General features: G+C 44.4%; 2 protein-coding genes across 4 annotated transcripts in view; one reads left to right on the top strand and one right to left on the bottom strand.

Annotated features, from left to right (window-relative positions):
• Positions 1 to 185: 185 nt before the first annotated feature.
• The window catches only part of LOC109919271 (growth arrest-specific protein 1-like), a 24,247-nt gene continuing 2,390 nt past the window's right edge, over positions 186 to 22,042 (top strand). Inside the window, exon 1 of the mRNA XM_020519261.2 lies at positions 186 to 1,632. Coding sequence (XP_020374850.1) covers positions 815 to 1,606 — 792 coding nt within the window. The 5' untranslated portion in view covers positions 186 to 814 and the 3' untranslated portion in view covers positions 1,607 to 1,632. The remainder of the gene's footprint in view (positions 1,633 to 22,042) is intronic.
• Positions 11,956 to 22,042, bottom strand: part of ulk3 (unc-51 like kinase 3) — a 50,708-nt gene continuing 40,621 nt past the window's right edge. For all 3 annotated transcript variants that reach the window (XM_048617152.1, XM_048617153.1, XM_048617154.1), the window contains exon 16: positions 11,956 to 15,191. In XM_048617152.1, the coding sequence (XP_048473109.1) occupies positions 15,104 to 15,191 (88 nt within the window). In that variant the 3' untranslated portion in view covers positions 11,956 to 15,103. The remainder of the gene's footprint in view (positions 15,192 to 22,042) is intronic.

Here is a 22,042-nt window from a genome sequence, read left to right as displayed (position 1 = left end):
TTTGCTTGCAAGGGGACGGCTGAGACTTCAGATTAAGCGGAAGCTGCACATTCAGATGCAGACCCTGCTCCCCCTGCTGGTTCGCTACTTCTTAACACAAAATAACATCGAGACCACACATGTTGCTTTTTTTAGGGAAAAATATATACACATTTATGTAAACATTTGCTCCAGTATGTAACGTGCTGCGTTTGCCAGAGAGAAAAAAAATAGGATGCTATGGAGACGAAATCCAGGCTGCGCAACGCTCTTTGTTTTTAGAAAGGATCGACCAACTGAGTTTTTTTCCTCGCTGTCTTTCTCTCCCCCTCCATCCCCCGGTTCGGGGAGAGAGGGAGGGGAAAGTTGGACAAGAGTTTGAGCTTGCTAAATCAAGCGTGATGTGGAACACTGGAGTGCAGCTATAGTTTACAGAGAGGGAGAGGGAAGGGGAGTCAGTGAGAAAGAAAGTACTTTGACAATTTGCATCTGGCCAAAAAAAAACCGCGGCAAATTTCTGTTCTATGTGAGTTACAATTGCAAGGATTCCAGGACAAAGGGGAGGGAGGATGGATAGTAACTTCAGTTCTCCGGCTGAATTGTTGAATTCTCCCCGGATGCAAGTCTGGATGGAGTTTTCTGGAATAGATTTTTGACTTTCTCGTTGTGGAAAGGGGGAAGATTTGTATCGGAGGGTGGAGGAAGTGGGTGGGAGATCACTACACCCGCTGTTATGCAACTGAGAAGGGGCTCTGGAAAGCAGATTGGGGAGACGGTTTCCGGATGTATCCGATCCGGTCACTCTGAGCCAGGGAGCTGCGGATGGTGTTAAAGGATGCCCCAGGCTGTGAGGGTCAGTTGGTACTCGCTGGCGATCTTGGCTTGTCTCAGCTCGGTGAGCGGGGCTGAGCCGGTGTGTTGGCAAGCGGTGCTCCGTTGTCAGGAGGAGAAGGACTGTAAGTGGGCTTACAGCCAGTATAGCGCCGCCTGCGAGCCCTTTCTCAAGGGGCTGAGGCGCCAGTGTCCGAGCCACTGTATCGGCGCCTTGGTCAAACTCAACCAGACTCAGAACGGCCCCGACCTGGAGAACTGTGACTGCGACCAGGACGTGCAGTGCAGGCGGGCCAAGCGGGCCATCGAGCCGTGCATGCCCAGGCGGTACAGGGGCCATTCGCCGGACGCGGCCGACCTAGGCTGCACCGCCGCCCGGCAGCGCTGCGAGGAGGAGTCGGTGTGCCACGGTGCCATGAAGGACTACCTCTCCAAATGCGGGCAGCTCTTCAATGGCAGGCGCTGCACCGCCGTCTGCAAGAGCACCATCCAGCACTTGCTGTCCATTCCCAGTGGGATCTTGCTGAACACATGCGTCTGCGACGGGGTGGAGAGACCCTTCTGCGAGGTGGTGAAGGAGAACATGGAGAAGTTCTGCTCCATCGAAGGCCCCTCGCCCTTTACGGCCACACCGGACTCGGAGGAGAGCTATGAATACGATGATTATGAAATGAACAAAACGGATTTAAGGCCAGAAACTATAGACGGAATGGACTCGCCACTGAATGACTCTGCAGGACTGGAGACACACACGTGGTGTGCTCTCCTCCTCCTACTGAACTTGTGGTTTCCCTAATACTTTGTGCAAACAATTATTTGCAGGTTTGTGTGTTTTTTTTGTCAGTTTTAATTATTTGTAAACTCTGTGTGTATCAGGCACCGTGCGCCTCTGGTGTTTACAAAACACTTCACTGAAGCTGGGCACATCACGTGCAGATCAAATTAAAAACTTGGGTTATGCAGACTTCCTCATAACCTCCACCTCCCGTAAATCTTTTTTTTTAACAAAGATTTATTTTTTTAAAAAATCTCACACGTATGAAACGGCACATTGTAAATTACTCATCGAAGCCTCCTTGGGACTTGGTTCGATTTAAATTTAAATAAAACGAGAGAAAAGGCATGTACAAATGTTTCTTTTCAATGGTTCAGCTGATCTTTAACGCAAATAAATGGCTAAAGCTTGGGTCACTCGATTTGCAACTTTTCGAAAACTTTTGTATAAACGACGGAGATGTTTTTTGACACTATTTATGGATTTGCAACTAGCACTTTTTAAAAACAAAAATCAGGTTACAGTTTTGTATCTGTTTTGTCTAGTTCTGTTTTTGCCTGCTCTTCTCGGCTCAAAAACAAACCCGCCATCTCCACCTCCATTGCCCTGTTGTTCATCAGCACGTCTCCCTCGGTCAGGCTACCTGTTTTACCCCTCCTGCCAGCGATTCCATTCCATCCCCACAAGCCACTGCCATGACTCTGTGCCCAAACATGGGTGACCTCTTCAATCTTTTCAGCGCCCGTAAATCTTCCCGCTCGCCTACGTCCAGGCCCACATCGCCTCCTTCCTTACCTCAGCTCCTCTGAACCCCTTCTGCTTGTTTCATACTACCTCCAGCGTTTGATAGAATTTCTCAGCCTCCACAAACCTGACAATCGTGAAAGTCGCCATTGTCTGGAGGACCATAGGGGCTCATGAGAGAGAGAGACGACTGGTAATAGTTTAACAGGAGGGTCACCATGCCTCAGGCAAGGGGGTAGAGACTGACGAGAGACCTTTGTGCTAACCTAAGCTGGTGACGGGAATTGAACCCACGCTGTTGGTACTACTCTGCATTGCAGACCAGGCGCTGGGGTAGTGGCGATGTCACTGAATTAGCAAGGCAGAATCCGAGCCCAATGCTCTAGTGATATGGTTTTGGATCCTACCATGCCAGGTGGTGAGCTTTAAATTAATTTTTTAAACACAAAACATCTGGACTATAGGCTGCCATAGTAACCCATCTGGTTCACCTATGTCCTTCAGGGAAAGATATCTGCCGAACTTCTCTGCCCTTCATGTGACTCTAAATCCATGGCAAAGTGGTTAACTCTTCACGGAATCTCAGAAGTGCTACTAGTGCAGAAAGAGGCCATTCAGCCCATCGTGCTTGCATCAGTTACCTCTTAAATGCCTTCTGGGCAATAAAAGCTGGCCTAACTAGGGGCACTGAACGAATAAAAATGAAATCGTCCTCAAACTGGGTTGAAGCGCTTCCACCCAGCATGCCAAATCCAGCTCTTTCCCTCCCCTCTGTTCTCACTTATTCCTCACCTTGTGCTTCAACCTACAACTCCCAATTCTCTGCCCCTTTCACACGATTTGCACATCCTTCCCACACCATTAGCTACAGACCTATTAAATAAACCTGCTTTGTAATTGCCCCAAAGTGTCCAGGGATGTGCAGGCTAGGTGGATTAGCCATGGGAAGTGCAAGGTTACAGGGATAGAGTAAGGGATGGGTTTGGGTGGGCTGCTCTTTCGAGGGTCATTGTAGAATCGATGGGCCGAATAGCCTGCTTCCACACTGTAGGAATTCTATGATTCTAAGTCTATCATTAGGTCTGGACTGTCCTTTCTGTCAGCTTAATTTCCCAGTTCTGCATTTACCCCTTTATCATTCATTACCTTTATTTGGGTTTAAAATACTTGATTTAGTTTTGAAACAGTAGTCTTGGACCCACACTTGTCAAGTTCACGCTAAACCTGAAATTTTACCGTGTTATGTTATTACTATTGTATGGAGACTGTGACGTAAGTCCTAATGTCACTAATTCACAATTATTGTAACAGGAAGATATCAGTAAGGCTGACCATGAAATTGTTGTTGATCTTTTAAGGAAGGAAATCTGCCAACCTTGCCTGGCCTGGCCTATAAGTGACCCCAAACCCATAGCAATGTACTTGAATCTTGCTGGGGCGGCATGGTGGCTCAGTTAGCACTGTTACTTCACAGCACCAGCAGCTCCGGTTCGATTCCACCCTCGGGCAACTCTCTGTGTGGAGTTTGCACATTCTCCTTGTGGCTGCGGGGGTTTGCCCCGGGTGCTCTGGTTTCCTCCCATAATCCAACGGTGTGCCGGTTAGGCGAATTAGCAATGCTATGGTGTCCAGGTGGATTAGCCATAGGAATTACAGGGTAGGGTGTGTGCTGGTCTGGGTGGGATGCGCTTCAGAGGTTCGGTGCGGGCTCGATGGACTGAAAGATCTGCGCCCGCAGTGTAGGGATTACATGATTCTAAATGCCCTCTGAAATAGCTCAGCATGTCAGTCAGCCTAAGAGTAATGGGCAACAATTGCTGTGGAATAATAAGAATTGTCAAGGAGCCTGGGGACTAACTGTCTAAAATTCCCTCTACTTTTAAATCTCCTAAACGCCCACCTCTTTCTTAGCCCTCGGTTGGATATGCGTTTTCACTCACCACATCTTTGAAGTACAGTTGATTCGATTTTAATACTGTTATGTCCCCCATATAATAACTTTAAAAAAAAACATATGGCCCAACAGCAAGTTGGTTAAAATGTGCCAATCCACCGACTCAACAAGTCACCCCCGCCTTTGGAGCTGTCTCATTTATTTAAAAAAAAATCTATTTTCATTGTGCTTTGCGCTTCATTATCCAAATGTTTAAATAAACAGTCCTGAGCCCCGAAGCGTGGCGGTGTAGGACGTGTTGTAGTATGATGTTGTTTATTAAACAGCGAGGAGAAAGTTTACACTGGCAGAGTGGGACCATCTGGATATATGTAGCTCCCAATGAATTCTCCCCGAGCGCTAGCGAGTGCAGAAACTACACCAAGTTACATAAACATTTCGAAAGTGAACACACACAGGAACTTGTGGAAAGTGAGTTTGGGGATTGTTGGGGGGTGGGAACAATGAGCCATTCATTGAACAGGGGGAGCAATGATCTCAATAGGAATTGAACAGTGGACTGGGGGCAGGTCGGTTAAAAAAAAAGTTCACAAGGATTCGGTACCCAATAGAGAGAAAGGACTCGAGCTTTTGTGTTCCACTGGAACGACGTACCCAGAACAATCTGGTTGCTATTACAATTTTACTGCCACACGCTTAGGCATTAACTCGCAGTTTCTTTCGGTCCCGTTTCATTTATGTACAGTATATTAAAAAAAAAGTGGCAGCGTTTGCACATCAGCCAATACCCGGAGCATTTATTTGCAGTCTGGTAGTTTTAAAGACCTGTCTGATACGCACAACAGCAACAGCGGATTAAACCCCGATTAAATTACCCGCAGCCCCACAGTTAAAACATTCAATTCTTTAAATCCCCGAGGGGGATTTCAGTTTGTGAACAAGTGCTCCATACAGATTCTGAAGTTTTATTTTACACTCCCACCCCTTCCAATCCAATGCAAAATCACCGAGTTTTCAGGCCGATTAAAGTGAGCGCCACTGAAATTCTTTGAAAAATTCCAAAGGTTAAAATTTCTAAATTCTCCTCGAATTTTGCTCTTCCATCTCCTGCGTTGGAGCAAACCGGCACTCACTGATATATATATTTCCGCCTTTTTCATTTCACTTTACAGTTTGGTCCCCACTCTTATATAGAGGTTCGGATAAAGGGTTTACTTTAATTTTAAGAAGTTGGTGCTGACGGGAGCCCGAAGATGGATATTTTCGGAAACTAGCTGTGGAATGGCTAGAGGAGCACCTCGTAGTTTGAATTGTCCTTTTTGCAGTCAAAACCGAAACGGGAATCGTTTTCTAGGTATTTTTTTCCCCCAATCAATCTGTCCAGACGTGTTGTGGTACATCTCGGGAGCAGGTGGGACTTGAACGCAGCCGCCCGCACGCCCATCCCATCCCCTCCCCTCCCCCTTCCCACTCCGCACTCCACACCCCATCCCCACAACTGACTCCCACTCCAGAGGCAGAGACGCTGTCACTACACCTGGACCAAAGAATCTGGAAGCCAGGCGTGTGCATCTATTAGACAGAGTTAGTAAACTGGACCCCAATCTACAGGAGAGTTTATGGATCCAATCTTTAAATATATATCTTAAAAACGAGGAGACAAAACAAATTTAAAAATCTAATCAATATCCTATCATTCTGATCAATTATGCACATGTGATTTTTAAATTTCTTTACGAGTGCGTTGCCTCGGAGGGGAGCAAATTGGAGTAAATTAAAATGATTAACGGCATTTGTTGAAGTATAGAGGCTTTCACTGTAGATCGCAATACTAATGACCTAACACAACACTCGACATTTACTCTGCTTTTTAACCAATCGTGTAGCGAAGAAAAACAAAGCATTTTGAAATTATAAAACCTGACAGAGCATTGAATGCAGGGCTAGGACTGGAGTTAAATTAGAATGAACATCAGAACAGTGTCAGGGTCTGCAGATTTTAAGCGAACACGGAAAGCACTCGTGGATGATATATGCCGAGGCCTCCACGTGGAGATGTTCCACAGAGAGTCAAAAACTCGATTGAGGGATCAATAACGTTGTCATTAACTCGCCAATCTAAACAAATTTGGTCTCTTGAAAAAGTGCTGGAATTGATTAAACACTTCAAATGACTCCTTCAGATAATGGGTCAGACTATTTCTAGAGGACGGATACAGCCCATACAAGTGTCAAGTGGCCGTACGCTTTATCATTCAGATTAGCCTGGCAAAACAGTGACTCGTTCATCTCCCAGCAGCAGCTCCAGAAACTGCTGAACCCAACTCTTTAATTGTCTTGTGTGAGAAAATGTTTCTCGGCGTGCGCGGGGGCGAAACACACGTGGTGGGGACAGAATATTTTTACGATATGTGTTTTGTTTGCCTGCCATACTGTTGAGTTGGCAGAATTTACTTTGGCAACCCGCACTACAACAGTACAAACTACCTAATTGTGACTACTTCAATTTGCCTTTGTCGTCTTTCCTACCGTGGAGGTGCCGGTTTTGGGCTGGGGTGGATAAAGTCAGAAGTCACACCGGTTCGAACCCTGTTGGACTATAACCTGGCGTGCTGTGACTGTTGACCTTACCTTTCCTACTATTCGTAGATTTGATGGAGTCAAATCACAGAATCCCTACAGTAGGGAAACAGGCCATAGAAGCTCACAACACAGAAGTATGCCCTTCAGCCCATCGAGTCTGTGCTAGTCAAAAACAACCACCTAACAATTCTAATCCCATTTTCCAGCACTTGACCCATTGCCTTATATGCCTTAGCATTGCAAGTGTGCATCTAAAAAGACTTCTTAAATATTATGAGGGTTTCTGCCTCTACTACTCTTAGGCAGAGAGTTCCAGATTCTCCCAATCTTTAAGGGAGAGCCTTGAAAAATAAAACGCTGCCGGCAGCAGAAGTTGTCAAATAAAAATACAAATGGATATTCCAAACATTCAGAATAAATAAATGTAGTAAACACACAGGAGCAGGTCAAGTAATTACTGCGTATAGAATCCCTACGTGCAGAAGCAGGTCATTCAGCCTATTGAGTCCACACTGACCCTTCGGAGGGCATCCTACCCAGGCCCATCCCCCTACCCTATCCTTGTAACCCTGCATTTCCTATGGCTAATCCACCTAGCCTGCATATCCCATGGCACTACAGGCAATTTAGCCTGGCCAATCCACCTAAACTGCACATCTTTGGACTGTGGGACAAAACCAGAGCACCCAGAGGAACCCACACAGGGAGAGGTGCAAACTCCACACAGACAATTGCTCAAGGGTGGTATTGAACCTGGATCCCTGGTATTGTAAGGCAACAGTGCTAACCATTGAACCACCCTAGAGGAAGGTTCAGACCTGTAAATTATGGAAATAAGAAATAGGGCAGCAGGAAGAGACAACGGTGTTATCAATGGGATAAGAAAGTATTTGGAGTTGCTTTAATCCTGTATACAGGTAGAAAGGATGAGGAACAGAGGTTCAAGATAAATGGCGGAAAAAAGGCAGGATGAGAATTCGTTTTCAATGGAGCATTTGTTATAATCTGGGATGTGGAGGCAAATTCAACAGTAATTTTCATAATGGAATTGGATACACTGTGAGAAAGGATTCATTTCCATGGCTCAAGGTTAATTGGATAACTTGAAGAGTCAGTACAACCATAGTGGGCTGAATGGCCTCTTTCTGGGCTGTAAGGTTTTGCTTTTCTGATTGATGCAATGTATGCTTCACTGCCAAATGCCAGCAGTTATCACCCATCCCTAATTGTCCAGAGAGGGTGGTGGTAGGCCGCCTTCTACAGTCACTGCAGTCTTTGTGGTATAGTGACACCCACAGTGATGTTAAGGAATTTCGGGTTTTGATGCAGTGACACTGAAGGAACAGTTATATGGTTCCAAGTCAGAATGGTAGCTGACATGGAAAGGAACTTATAGGTCATTGCCAGGCACCTAGAAAGAAGAGTTGCTGCAGTTCACCTTGTTAGATGGTACACACTGCTGTGACTGTGCATTAGTGCTGGAGACAGTGAATGTGTGAGTGGGGTGCCAATTGAGCAGGCGTCTTTGGCCTGGATGGGTCTATGATGAAGTGGGGGGTGAGGCAAATCATAATGAGATTGCATACATACCAAAAGCCGAGTGGCAACTGAATGGTCACAACTGATAATCTGGGCAAAATCTTAACAGACCAACAATGTGCAAATAGGAAAACGGGAAGAGATGGAAAAACCAGGGACTTTACCAGGATATTGCATGGTTTGTAGGGTATTAGCTATGAGAAGAGATTGATAAACTTGGTTGTTTTCATTTGAAAATCAAAGGATGTGGGGCAACCTGATAGAAATTTACAAAATTATGACAGGCATCAATAGAATGGATAGTCAGAGACTTTTTCTCTGGGTAGAAACATCAATTACTCAGGGACATAGGTTTAAGGTAAAAGGGGTTAAGTTTATGGGAAGCAGGTGTTTTTTTTACACAGAGGGTGGTAAGTGCTTGGAATGCGCTGCCTGAAGAGGTGGAGGAGGTCAATTAAGAGGTATCTTGACAGATGTATGAATAGGCAGGGAATAGAGGGATACAGACCATACGGAGGCAAAAAGATTTTAAGTTTAGAAAGGTATCACATGTTGGTACAGTATTGGTGGGACAAAGGGCCTGTGCTGTTCTTTGTTTTTGGAAAACATAAGATGGCACCCACCAGCAATGTATCCTTATCATAATGGTGCTCTTGTGACACAGTGGGTAGTACTACTGGGCTAGAAGGTCCAGGTGCAAAGTCCACCTTTTGACCAGATGACCGTGAAAGGTGCACTCATAACATGGCCAAATAAGTTGATTGTTATCTGTCAAATACGTCCAATTTTGCGCGCAAGAATCAGGGAGCTCCCTGGTGCAGTGCAACAACCTTCTGGCATTAAAAGGCTCTACATGCAGCTTCTTGCAATGGCAGGTGCCCTCCTTGTTCCATGGGACAAGGGAACACACCAACTCTGCTTGGATTTAATTCTGGAGGTTGTTCATAACCTCCCATCATCCAGTCACACAACCTTATCTCCAATATACTTATACAACCAATAAATTATCGCACTCAAAGCAAATAGGTGTTGAAACACACCTACTGCCCTTTGACCTTTCTGCCTGGTTGCTTTTAGCTATATTCTGCAAATCAATCCCTGATTCCTGGAGATTCCAGGGCAATCCTGGAATGGGTGGCAACATGTGTGTTGTCCCATGGTTGATCGATTGATTTCCTGTTTTTTTTCTAGATTTAACCATGTTTGTTTTAGGAAAGGTGTATGCTCCAAACAACATTGATACAAAATAAAATTACCACAACTTAGTTACAACTTTGCAGATCCCTGCTGAGAGTAAGGTGTCACTTAAAGACCATGATCATAGGATTAACAGCTACAATTACAACTACAGTCACTGTTGTAATGTAGGATACGCAATATATACACATCAAGGTGCCACAAAAGACAATCCATTTCACTAGAATACACCTCCTCCCACCCACCTTCCTGCAAAAATGCCATCCCCTATTCCCAATTCCTTCGCGTCCGCCGCATCTGCTCCCAGGATGAGGCATTCCACTGCCGTACATCTCAGATGTCCTCGTTTTTCAAGGACCGCAACTTCACCCCCTCAGTGGTTGAGAACGCCCTCGACCGTGTCTCCCGCATTTCCCGCAACTCATCCCTCACACCCCCTCCCCGCAATAACAACAAAAACAGAATCTCCCTCGTCCTCACGTACCACCCCACCAACCTCAGGATCCAACGCATCATCCTCCGACACTTCCACCATCTGCAATCCGACCCCACCACCAAAGACATTTTTCCCTCCCCACCCTTATCTGCCTTCTGGAGGGACCACTCTCTCTGTGACTCCCTTGTTCGCTCCACACTCCCCTCCAGCCCCACCTCACCCGGCACTTTTCCCTGCAACCGCAGGAAGTGCTACACCTGCCCCTACACCTCCCCGCTCACCCCCATCCCAGGCCCCAAGAAGACTTTCCACATCAAGCAGATGTTCACCTGCACATTTGCTAATGTGGTATACTGCATCCGCTGTTCCCGTTGTGGCCTCCTCTACATCGGGGAAACCAAGCGGAGGCTTGGGGACCGCTTTGCAGAACACCTACACTCAGTTTGCAATAAACAACTGCACCTCCCAGTCGCGAACCATTTCAACTCCCCCTCCCATTCCGCAGATGACACGTCCATCCTGGGCCTCCTGCAGTGCCACAACGATGCTACCCGAAGGTTGCAGGAACAGCAACTCATAGTCCGCTTGGGAACCCTGCAGCCCAATGGTATCAATGTGGATTTCACAAGTTTCAAAATCTCCCCTCCCCCTACCGCATCCCAAAACCAGCCCAGCTCGTCCCCGCCTCCCTAACCTGTCCTTCCTCCCACCTATCCCTTTCTCCCACCTCAAGCCCCATCCCCATCTCCTACCTACTAACCTCATCCCGCCCCCTTGACCTGTCCGTCCTCCCTGGACCGACCTATCTCTTCCTTACCTCCCCACCTACACTCACCTTTACTGGCTCCATCCCCGCCTCTTTGACTGGTCTGTCTCCTCTCCACCTATCTTCTCCTCTATCCATCTTCTATCCGCCTCCCCCCTCTCCCCATTTATTTCAGAACCCCCTTCCCCTCCCCCATTTCTGAAGAAGGGTCTAGGCCCGAAACGTCAGCTTTCCTGCTCCTCTGATGCTGCTTGGCCTGCTGTGTTCATCCAGCTCTACACCTTGTTATCTCTCTCTCTAATTCTCCTGGGTTTACCAGTAGACCATTCTTTTTTAAAAAAAAATCAGATTTTTAAATACTTAATAATTGCAGGAGTAAATCACTGACTCCTCTTCTTTGTAGCTGTCACCTCAATTCATCCCAGTTTATAAAACAACGTATGCCTATGTAACAAAAAGAGAAATTGCTGGAAAAGTTCAGCAGGTCTGGCAGCATCTGTGGAGGGAAATCAGAGTTAATGTTTTGGGTCAAGTGACCCTTCCTCAAACCATCTCTGTTTTCTGTCTACAGATGCTGCCAGACTTGCAGAGCTTTATCAGCAATTTCTGTTTTTGTTTCTGATTACAGCATCCATAGTTCTTTTGGTTTTTATTATGCCTATATAAATCTTGTAACATTGTAAATCACAGTGAGGTGAAGTATAAATTTAACGCTGAGCCCCTTCAGGTGATATTTAGACAGGTGTTTAAATGCTTGGACAAAGAAGCAGATTTTAAGAAGTACTGTGAAAGAAACAGAGAGGGATGGAGAGGTTTACAGTGGAAATTCCAGAGCAGCTAGAGGTACCATTAAAATTGTTGCCTGTTCCTCAGACAGTAGAAATAAATCAAAAGATGCCCCGATGTGCTCAAAATGTTAGGATGTGCAATTTAAGCTGACTTGTCAGCTTTTCAAACTAAACTGCACTTTGGAAAGTGGAGCTGGGTAGTGGAAGGTGCGGACTCTTCTACAAAATTGGAGGGGTGGGGGAGGAGACAAAGAGAGAAGGAGATGACTGGAGAACTGGAAAGAGCTTAGCTCCTGAAGCAGCTGTGCATGGAGCTGAAGGAAAATGCACATGCACACGCGTGCGCGCACACACACACACACACACGTGTATATTCATACACAGATACATACACACATACACAAACTCGTATGACAAGTTTACTGAATTGTTCAGAATTAATGACCAGGTCTTTACTGATGTCCATTCAGTTCCCAAATCCTGCACATCATTCAGCTGTCACTTCTCCTAAACAGTTCCCTCCAATTATCTCATAAGCAAATTTAAAAAGAATGCTCAAAATAATTCCCATGCTTGAAAGAAACCCAGAGACCAATAACAGCAGCAGGTAAGAAAAACACAGACATTATTATTTCTAACAGTTTAGTTTCATAAAGGCAACGTGCATAATGAGACCATTTCATTGATCTTTCTTCTATCTTGAGGTACGTTCTGAATTGAATCAGGTTTTAACTTGGGACAGCCTCCTGAAGTATTCGGAGGATTCTGAAATGTAAATCTTTTTAGGGGTTTGATAGGGTCAGAAGTAGATAGGATCCTTTCTTTTTGTGGAAACATTGAAAACTAGGAGCCATCAACATAAGACAGTCAGCAATAAATCCTATAAGGAATTCAAGAGACACTTCTTCCCAGTATGGAACACACAGAATAGGAGGGGTGAGAAGCTCTGATACATTTCAGGGAAAAGTAGATAAACACATATCTTATCAAACCCTTTCACAGCCTCAAAGACTTCAATCAGGTCATTACTCATACTCACTTCAAATTCAAATTTTTAAAATTCAGTGCAAGAGAAAACGGTTGAGTCAGCCCTTAAATTATTTCTAGAAAGTCAAGTAAAACTATTCAGGCATTAACGTGACTGGAGTCAGTAACAAAAACAAACTTACAAATGACATAAGCTGCCATAGAAATGATTTGCTACATAACATGTACAAACTGCTTCACAGGCTAAACAACATTCTGCTTACAAGAGGTCATGTTAACTTATTTGTAAGTTTGAAATATCTAACCATAATGATCAGCGATGTTGAACTCGGTTCTGTTTCCCAGGGCATTTAATTGGGGTGGGGTTTTGTCATTCTCTCTGTGAAAGCTGTGGCTCTGATTGAGAAATAGAACCAAATAAACTGTGCTAAGAATTCACCCACCACCTTCGTAAAGCAAAGATGCCATTATTGCTTCTTGGGTCGCATGGAGAATGGGAGAGAAATGGCCAGGTTAATAGATAAATCAGCAGTGAATGATAAAGGTTCACCCTCTGCTCCTGTACGTCCACCTCCACCCTGAACAAGTACATTCTAGGTGACTGAGGTGGTGGGCAGGATGGTGGAAATTATGTTGACAAAGGTTACCAGATTTCATTTCAAAATAAAAAGCTCCCAGCGCAGCTGTGATCTAATTGAATGGTGGCACAGGCCTGTGGGGCTGAATGGCCTCCTCTTCAACACACAGCTGTATATTCACAGGAGGTGGGTACCTGGTAATGATGATCAGCGTCTCCTGCACTCATCCTGATCACTTCAAAAAGGACTGGATGTTGCAGGAGAGTCTATCTCTTCTTTCTTATATATTTGTCTATTTTCCTCACCTTTCCTGGGAGATCATATGGATACAGGAGGCATGTGGAGTGAGTTCAGCAAGAGATACCCTAACTCTGAGGGACAGGGTGGAAGGGCTAGCAGGTTATTTTAGCTTCTGGCTGTCACTGGGTGAACTTCAGACTTTCTGTTCATTTCCAGAAGCACGTGAACCCTCAGAGCAGAATTCCCATCAAGTGAGCTTTCCTCCAGGCTCCAGTCTGCACAGGATTACAGCAACGAGGGCAAAACCAAACCCCTCTCTCCCAAAGAGGGGCTGGCTGGACACAGAAGCAATTTGAATCAATAATGCAGGCAGGGGTGGATGACGGCATTTGGAATTGGATAGATGCTACTGGACAAAACCACCACCCCTCACCATCGGGGAACCCTGGTACTCAGATAAAAACATACAAGACTGAAATCAGTTATCAAAATTAAGATCAAAATATAGCAATACAGTAGGCATAATATCAAGAAACAGTTTGAAAACTAATGCTGGAACCGGACAAATCTGAAAGGACTTTTTGGAATTCCTTCTTGAAGTTTGGCGAATTCTCTAGCGTGGCAGAAAGAATTTAGTCGGAAACGTCAGTTGGATCCATTTCGATTACTCTTCAAAAAGTTACTGAGTCGCTAAACGGTTTGGGCTGTCCACAGTACAGTACCATCTAATTGCAAGTTCTTCCTTTTTCTAAACTTATTTGGCTCATTGTCTGGATGGTTAGTTGATATCTGCATTTCTGCATCCAATCAGTGGATACAAGTGTCACATATATGTAAGGCGAAACAGAATGATTAACAGCACCCATGACTAGAGAGCAGCATGGAGTCATTTCCAAATTCAAAAGTCTAACCGTGGCCAAAATTAAACAGGACTGCTCAAGTGGCAAAAATATTATGTCGTACCATGAAAGGTTAAAGATCCTGGTTTGTGATTGTGTAAAGAACAACTTGTTGCCAAAAGTTTTCCTCTTGCATCCATCAGGACAAATGCAAGAATGCCAAAGTTCTAACCATCACATTAAATTATACTACAGGAGACAAAGTGACCATTCCAATGCCAGGTCCATGGGCTGTTTGTCCCAGCAGTTTAGCTGATCGAATCAAATAGCAAGCTGTGTTTTTTAGTTTTTAATAGACAGATACAGACCAAACTCATCCAGCCCCCACCTCCAAAACACAATGCAGAATCTCTGTTAGATGTAATTCCATGGAGGGGCAACTGCTGAGCAATCCAGAGTTCACTAATAGCTACTCTGACAGCCAACTTAAGGCAATCAAATTAAAACAGCTGGGCTCATAATATGGCTCATTTACACTTGCTAACAGGAACATATATTCATTCGCATGAACCTGTTCTCTGCAAACAAAAGGAATATGTTCAAGCCTCGCATCTTTCTGAACTACCCTGGATCTTAGGGAAGCATTTAGTTCTTTGTGCTACCTCAAGAGCAACACCTCAACTAGAGTTGTCAACCAATGAGCATCCTTTTCTCCTGTAAAATAAACTTGATTGTTTGGAATTTGGCATTCTTGTTCTTGTCCTGATGAGTACAAGGTGAAAGGCTTCGACAACATGTCTCTCTTTTCAGCAATATTCAAGTTCTGCGATTTTGTTTTAAAGTGCAAGCAGAAAGACTCTTGTACCAATACGATTTGTAGTACTATCATTGCTTCAGTCAAGAGATTGTGATTCAATACCCTCAAAGTTACGTCCAGGAGTTAGCCCAGGGAAGACAGCAGCCAGGTGTTAGCATCAAAGTGAAACTGACGTACATGATCACTGGAGTGAACAACCTGTAACACAAATTAAGAATACAATTAAAATTTGGACAAGTGTGCTTACACCCTTAAATTTCCTTCTCGAGAATTGCAGCGGTTATTAGAATTTGTAAATAGGGAGGAACTTTCCCCAATTACAAACTGCACTCTCATAGTGATAAATCTATCCCAAGTCACTTCAGAGGAGTCTTTATTGAGCTTTATCTTATAGTAAGAGACATTCAGACAGCTGATCAAAAAAACTGGCCAAAGGATCTGGTGTTAGGAATGCCTTGAAGGAGGAGAAAGGATTTCTTACAGAAGGAATGAGTCTGAGTGTTGTCACATGTACCGAGATATAGTGAAAAGCGTTGTTTTACGTGCACTACAGCAGATCATACAATGCAAAGTGCATCAGGGTAGCAGAACAAGAGTGCAGAATACAGTGTTATAGCTGCAGAGAAGGTGCACAGACAGAGAGACAGAGAGAGAGAGATCAACATTAACATTTGAGAAGTCTGTTCAAAAGTCTGATAACAGCAGGGAAGAAGCTGTTATTGAATCTGTTCGGATGTGTATTTGAACCTCTATATCTTCTGTCCGATGGAAGAGAGCATGACCGGGGTGGGAAAGTTCTTTGATTATGTTGGGTGCTTTCCCAAGGCATTGGGAAGTATAGATGGAGTCAGTGGATGGAAGGCCGGTTTGTGTGATGGACTGGGCTGTGTTCACAACTCTTTGTCGTTTCTTGATGTCTTGGGAAGAGCAGTGATAGGATCCTTCCAAGGTGCATCTTTAAAAATTGGTAAGAGTCCTATGGAAATGCCAAATTTCTTTAGCCTCCTGAGAAAGTAGAGACGTTGTTGTGCCTTCTTCACCATCGTGTCAACAGGACAGATTGTTGGTGATCATCACTCCTAGAAACCTGACGCTCTCGACCACTTCCACCTCAGCACCATTGATGCAGATGGGGCATGCCTCTGCTTCCTGAAGACAATGACCAGTTCCTTTCTCTTGTTGATGTTGGTGGACAGATTGTTGTGTTTATACCATGCCGTAAGCACTCAATCTGTTTCCTGCACTCTGTCTCGTCATTGTTTGAAATCCGACCTACAACGGTGGGGTCACCAGAAAACTTGTAAACAGATTTCGGGTGGAATTTGGCCACACAGTCATGAGCGTATAAGGATTATAGTAGGGGGCTTGCAGGGCACCAGTGTTGAAGATTATGTTTGAGGCAGTGTTGTCATCTATTCTTACTGATTGCAGTCTATGGGTCAGGAAGTCGAGGATCCAGTTACAGAGTGGGGAGTTGAGACCTAGGTCTCAGAGTTTAGAGGTTAATTTGTTTGGATTTATGGTGTTGAAGGCAGAGCTGTAGTCGATAAGTAGGTATCCCTGTTATCCAGATGTTCCAGGGATGAGTGTATGGCCAGTGAGATGGCATCTGCCATGGACCTGTTGAGCCAGTAGGTAAACTGCAAAGGATCAAGGCAAGTGGGTAGGCTGGAATTAAAGTGAGCCATGACTAAGCTCTCGAAGCACTTCATAATTATGGGGGATCAGAGCCAACAAGCAGTGGTCACTGAGGCATGCTGCACAAACTGTCTTTGGCACTGGGATGATGGTGGTCTCCTTTAAGCTTTGAACCCTGGCAGCTCAAGGCATGATTTGCCAATGGTGGAGTGGTTAAAATCGGGGACGTGCAAAAGACCAAAATGAGAGTAGTAGTACAGATATATCAGAGGGTTGTGGCATTTAAGGACATTTCAGAGATTGGGTATCCTGTAGCAATATGTGGTCCAACTTTTAACTTTACAGGAGCTGGCCATAGCTCAGAAGGTGACACAATGAGGATGGCTGAAATTCCTAGTGCAGAAGTGAGAGAATGCTGTCAGCAGTGCCAATTTTGACTTTGAGACATTAAACTGACACCTGCACAAGGCGAATGCAAAAGATTTCACTGCATTATTCTGAAAACGCAGATGATCCCCCCAGTCGCCTGGCCAATATGTAACAATCAACCAACATCACTAAAACAGATTTAACTACAGACTGCTACCTGTTGTCTGCAGGATCTTGCTGTGCATAAGCAGGTTGCCAAATTTCCTGTAACTGAAAGTGCACTTTGAGAGGTCATCGTCTGCTATCTTGGTCACCCCATTTCTGGGACTTCCCATTTTTATTTCAGATTTCTGCACTGTTTTGCAGTGGATTCACTGCAGACAGTAGGTAATGATGCTGAGAAGCGGTTAGGGACTTCCTTTAAAGTTATGAGTGGCACTACAGAAATGCACGTTACCTTTGATGATCAGTCAGTGGTCAGTGAGAGGTCTGCTGCACTGAAAAAAGGCCTTATTCCCCAGTGCCACAGGCAAACCTCTTAAATAGTAATAAGTCAAATACACACGAGATGGAAGCACATTTCAAGATCCATGTTAGAACTCAATAGCGGCACAAGGGGCTGTTTAATGCAGTTATCCCAGCCTCCTGCTTGAATCACAGTTAACACAAGATCCACTCAAAATGCCAACATTGTAACTGCTCTCACACTCTCCTGCCTCCACTTACCCCTTTACAGCATTATATGGGAATATTAAAAGCATGTGCCTGCTTTATTGCTTCAGCTTTCTGCCTGTAATTTGTCCCAGAATTGAGACTCACCAATTTCCTCCAGCCTCGCATTCTTTTCAGGCCACTGTCTTATTAGTTGCATCGTTATTGCGATTTACCAGGCTGTGTTTAGACTGCACAGAGCAAACAAGTTGGGGAGACTTACAAATACGTGCCTTCTGCGCAATGGAAATATAAACTGTGTCACACGACACATTAATTACATATTGTAAACAAAATTTATTGCTGCTGCTCCAAGTATAATCAAAACAAATTTGCTCTTTGGCTTCTCCAAACTCTCTCTCCAGCAGCTGCCCTCCAGCAGAGAGAATCTCGCTGGGATTTTGTAAGAGATCAGGAATGTGCTGGAGAGTCCTGGGATCCTGCAGATCTGAATGTTGGCAGCCTCAGGACACTTAATTCTGCAACCAAATACTATCTCCTCTTCCAGTGAAAGTTACTTGTTAGAAGAGGACAGGGAATTGCTTCCTGATGTCCCAGTTAATATTCATTCCTCAATCAACAATCACCAAACACAACAGCTCACATTGCAACAAGTTCCCTCAAACAGCAATGTTATATGCCCAGTTCATGTGTTTTAGTGCTGATGGCTGATGTCTTATGCTTCAGTTGGACAGACTGCTGCATTAACACCAGGTTACTGTAGGAAGCAGGTTCCCTGAGTATTGAGGTGACCATTCTCACTCAGCTACCCGCACTGGACAGGTTCCTGTATCAGAATTCCAAACACTTGCCCTCCAAAACTCACTCTTTACTCTAGAGTATCAAAGGTCACAGGGCAACTGGTGGAAACTTTTCAAAGACACTCTGAGAGCTTATTTGAGGAATACCAGCTTTGACCTCAATAGCTAAGAACAGAGAGTAATGTATGCCAAAGCATACAAGGCAGAAACTCTCATAACACTTGACAAGTAATTAGATGTATGCTTGTGATGCCAAGGCAAACAAGGCTATGGGCCAAATGCTGGAAAATGGGATTCCAATAGTCAGGTGGTTTGTTTTTGACTGGCGCAGATTCAATGGGCCAAAGGGCCTTTTTTCTGTGCTGCAGGCCTCTCACTGATCATCAATGTGGATTGGGTTTTAATGCTGTTTTTCCCTGAGCCATTTACTTTCCCTTTGCCCCACCTCTGTTTCCCTTCACTGACTTCACCCACATCTTTCAAAGCCTCTGTGTCTCTTCCTCTTCTCCTTCCTCATTCTCTCTTCCCCTTTTTTCTCGCTCTTCTCTTCTCCTTTCTTGTGTTCTCTTCCTCTGCCCCTTTCTTTTTCTCTCACTTCCTCTTTCCCTCTCATTCCTCTACAACTCTATGGTAGGTACCCTCCTCACTCTGGGGGACTGCTGAGCAAGGTTGAAGTTTCAATGTTGGACAGGAGTTTAGATGGAACACCACAGCATCTTCTTCGAAATAATCAAATCTTTCATGTATACCTGTGACAGAAGATGACACGTACATCTTAATGTCAACCTTGCACACAGTGTCAGGCTGGATTTTGTGATCAGTGGGAGACCCTCTGACTTTGAGGTAAGAGTGCCACCTACTGTGCTGAGGGAGAAACTGTTCCCACTGGTCGAAGGATTGAGAACATGAAGGTGCAATGTAATAAAGGTGTACAATATATTATCAATTGGGAATTTACATTTTAAAGTAGAAGTAAAAGACATGTGATTTCAGTTCTGTGAAGGCAATTTCTTTTAAAAAAAAGGTCAGCAAGTCGTTTTGGAACAGTGAACTGAATACATGCTTCCCAAGAAGGTAGGTGATTTAAGTCAAATGCTTAGCAGGATGTCAATGCAATTAATTGGTGAAGTGTTTACAAAGTTAAGTGTTTATAACACACAGAGAAAACAGGCTGGGCCCAGATACTAGCTTAGGCCATCAGAACGAGAAAGATGTTCCTCGGCTATTAGAGATAAAAAGGAATCCAGGTCATTAGAGCCTGAAAGAATCAATTAAGCAATAAATTGAAGAGTTAAGCTTGGAGGGACACTTTACTTGGGTTGAGTATCTAAAGGATGTTGCTGGGAAACAAATTGAAGCTTTTTTTTTGTATTTACGTTGAGGTATTTCTAAACTGATTTTTATACATACTATTTTCAGTTTTCATTTGTGTAATTAACCTGTGATCTTTTGTTAAAGAATATGGACAGTCTCATGTGAATATAGGGCGAAGGGCAGCACAGTGGCTCAGTAGTTAGCACTGCTGTCTCACTGTTCAAAGGACCCGGGTTTGATTCCAACCTGAGGCGACTGTGTGGAGTTTGCACATCCGCCCCATGTCTGGTTTTCCTCCCAAAGTCCAAAGATATGCAGGTTAATGCATGGCAATGCTAAATTTTCCATAGTGTCTAGGGATTCCATAGTGCAGGCTGGATGGATTAGCCATGGGAAATGCAGGGTTACAGGGATAAGGTACAGGGTTGGGTCTGGATGAGATGCTTTTCGGAGAGTCGGTGCGGATTCGATGGGCAGAATGACCTGCTTCCACATTGTAGGGATTCTATATTCAGTGAATGACTGCAAAAACTTAAACATATAATTTGTCACACTGGGTTTCATTCCATGATCTGAGTTGCCCGCTATTATAATGAGGTGACATTATAACAATGGATTTAAGGTAATTGGCAAAAGCAGCATTAGTGACATGAGGAGAAAGTTTTACACATGAAGAGTGGTTAGGATCTAGAACGTGCTGCCTGAGGGTGTGGTGGAGATACTTTCAAATGAGGCATTCTAAAGGGAATTAAACTGTTATCTGAAAAGGATGACTGTGTAGGGCTAAGGGCTTTGATTCTATTAAGGTACCACCATCAGCTAACTCAGAGAATCAAACCCAAGGGCCAGTACGCTACATGCTCCAAACAGAAACACCCCAGCTCACTGCATTGACCCAACTGGAATGGAGCTGACAGTCAGACTGTACTGGGTCAGGAACCTGATCATTTAACCCATTCACATTTCAACTTAAAAATCAGGAAAGTGGGAGAACAAAATGAATGAGAAAAACAAGAGAGGAAAATAAGTGAGAAAACATCCATGTCCCACCTGAATCAAGAGAAAGACTCTCTTTATTTGAAAAGTCGACAAAAGTTTGCACACTGCCACCTGCATCCACTGGAAGGAGGGGGAGTGGAACACAGACTGCTTTGAAATGATTCAGTTCTGGTGACAAAGCATCACTGTTCTGTAAGCACTCATGCTGACACTGAGACAATGTCAAAGCTCAGGCATTGAAGGACAACCGTAATTTTGCAGACCCCCCACCTTTCAGGCAATATAAAAACTGACACGGTCCAGATGTTAAAGAGGACTGGAGGTTTGTTTGTTGGCAGGGGGGGTAGCAGTAGAATTTTTGACAAGAGTTCCTGTTCTCTACAGCAGTTATTTCAATTAGAACCCATGCGACAACTTGTGTGAAGTGAATCAGCAATTATAGCCCACCTGGAATGGGAAATCGTTGGTGTCGGGGCGGGGTTAAAACTGCTGCACAAATACAGGGGGTGCTGACTATGTGTGGGATACATGCTTCAATGAAGAAATCATGAATAGCAGAAGAATGAAAAACAGAGATTTACTTCCCCGTAAGAATTAATACATGAATTGTTGGCAACACACCAAAATAATGATTTAAGTATGACACAGCTGAACAAGTAACATAAATTGTGCCCCAATAAAGGGTAACGAACAACACAGGCTCCTTGTATGACCGTGTGGTCATTTTCTTTCATTCTTTGATCTGGACTCACTGAAGCCCACATTTATTGTCCATCTCTGATTGCCCTTGAACTGAGTGGCTTGCTGGACCATTACAGAGGGCAGTCAACCAGATTGCTATGAGTCTGAAGTCACAGGTAGGCCAGCCTGGGTAAAGCCGGCAGATTTCCTTCCCTAAAGAACATTTGTAAACCAGATGGGGTTTTTACAATAGTTGATGATAGTTTAATGGTCACCATTGTGCAAGGTCACTTTATATTCCAGATATTATTAATTAAACTTAAATTGCGCACTCAGGATTTGAACCACTGCCTGCCCAGCGTCAGCCCAGGGATTCGGCATTATAAGCCCAGTGACACTGTTGCTATGACACTGTCTCCCCCTACTGTCAAGAATTCACACAGAGACTACTGACCAATCACAGTAAGGTGTGTAAGAATGCCACCCAATCATGGTTAGTGATAGGAGATCATTGCCCAATCACAGTGAGGTGTGCGAGACCACCACCCAATCATGGTCAGTGATAGTAGATCATTG

The sequence above is a fragment of the Rhincodon typus genome, chromosome 36, assembly GCF_021869965.1.
Source record: "Rhincodon typus isolate 14 chromosome 36, sRhiTyp1.1, whole genome shotgun sequence".
Lineage (NCBI taxonomy): Eukaryota > Metazoa > Chordata > Chondrichthyes > Orectolobiformes > Rhincodontidae > Rhincodon > Rhincodon typus.
Note: the sequence above shows the minus strand (reverse complement) of the source record. Positions and strands in the feature narration are given on the sequence as shown.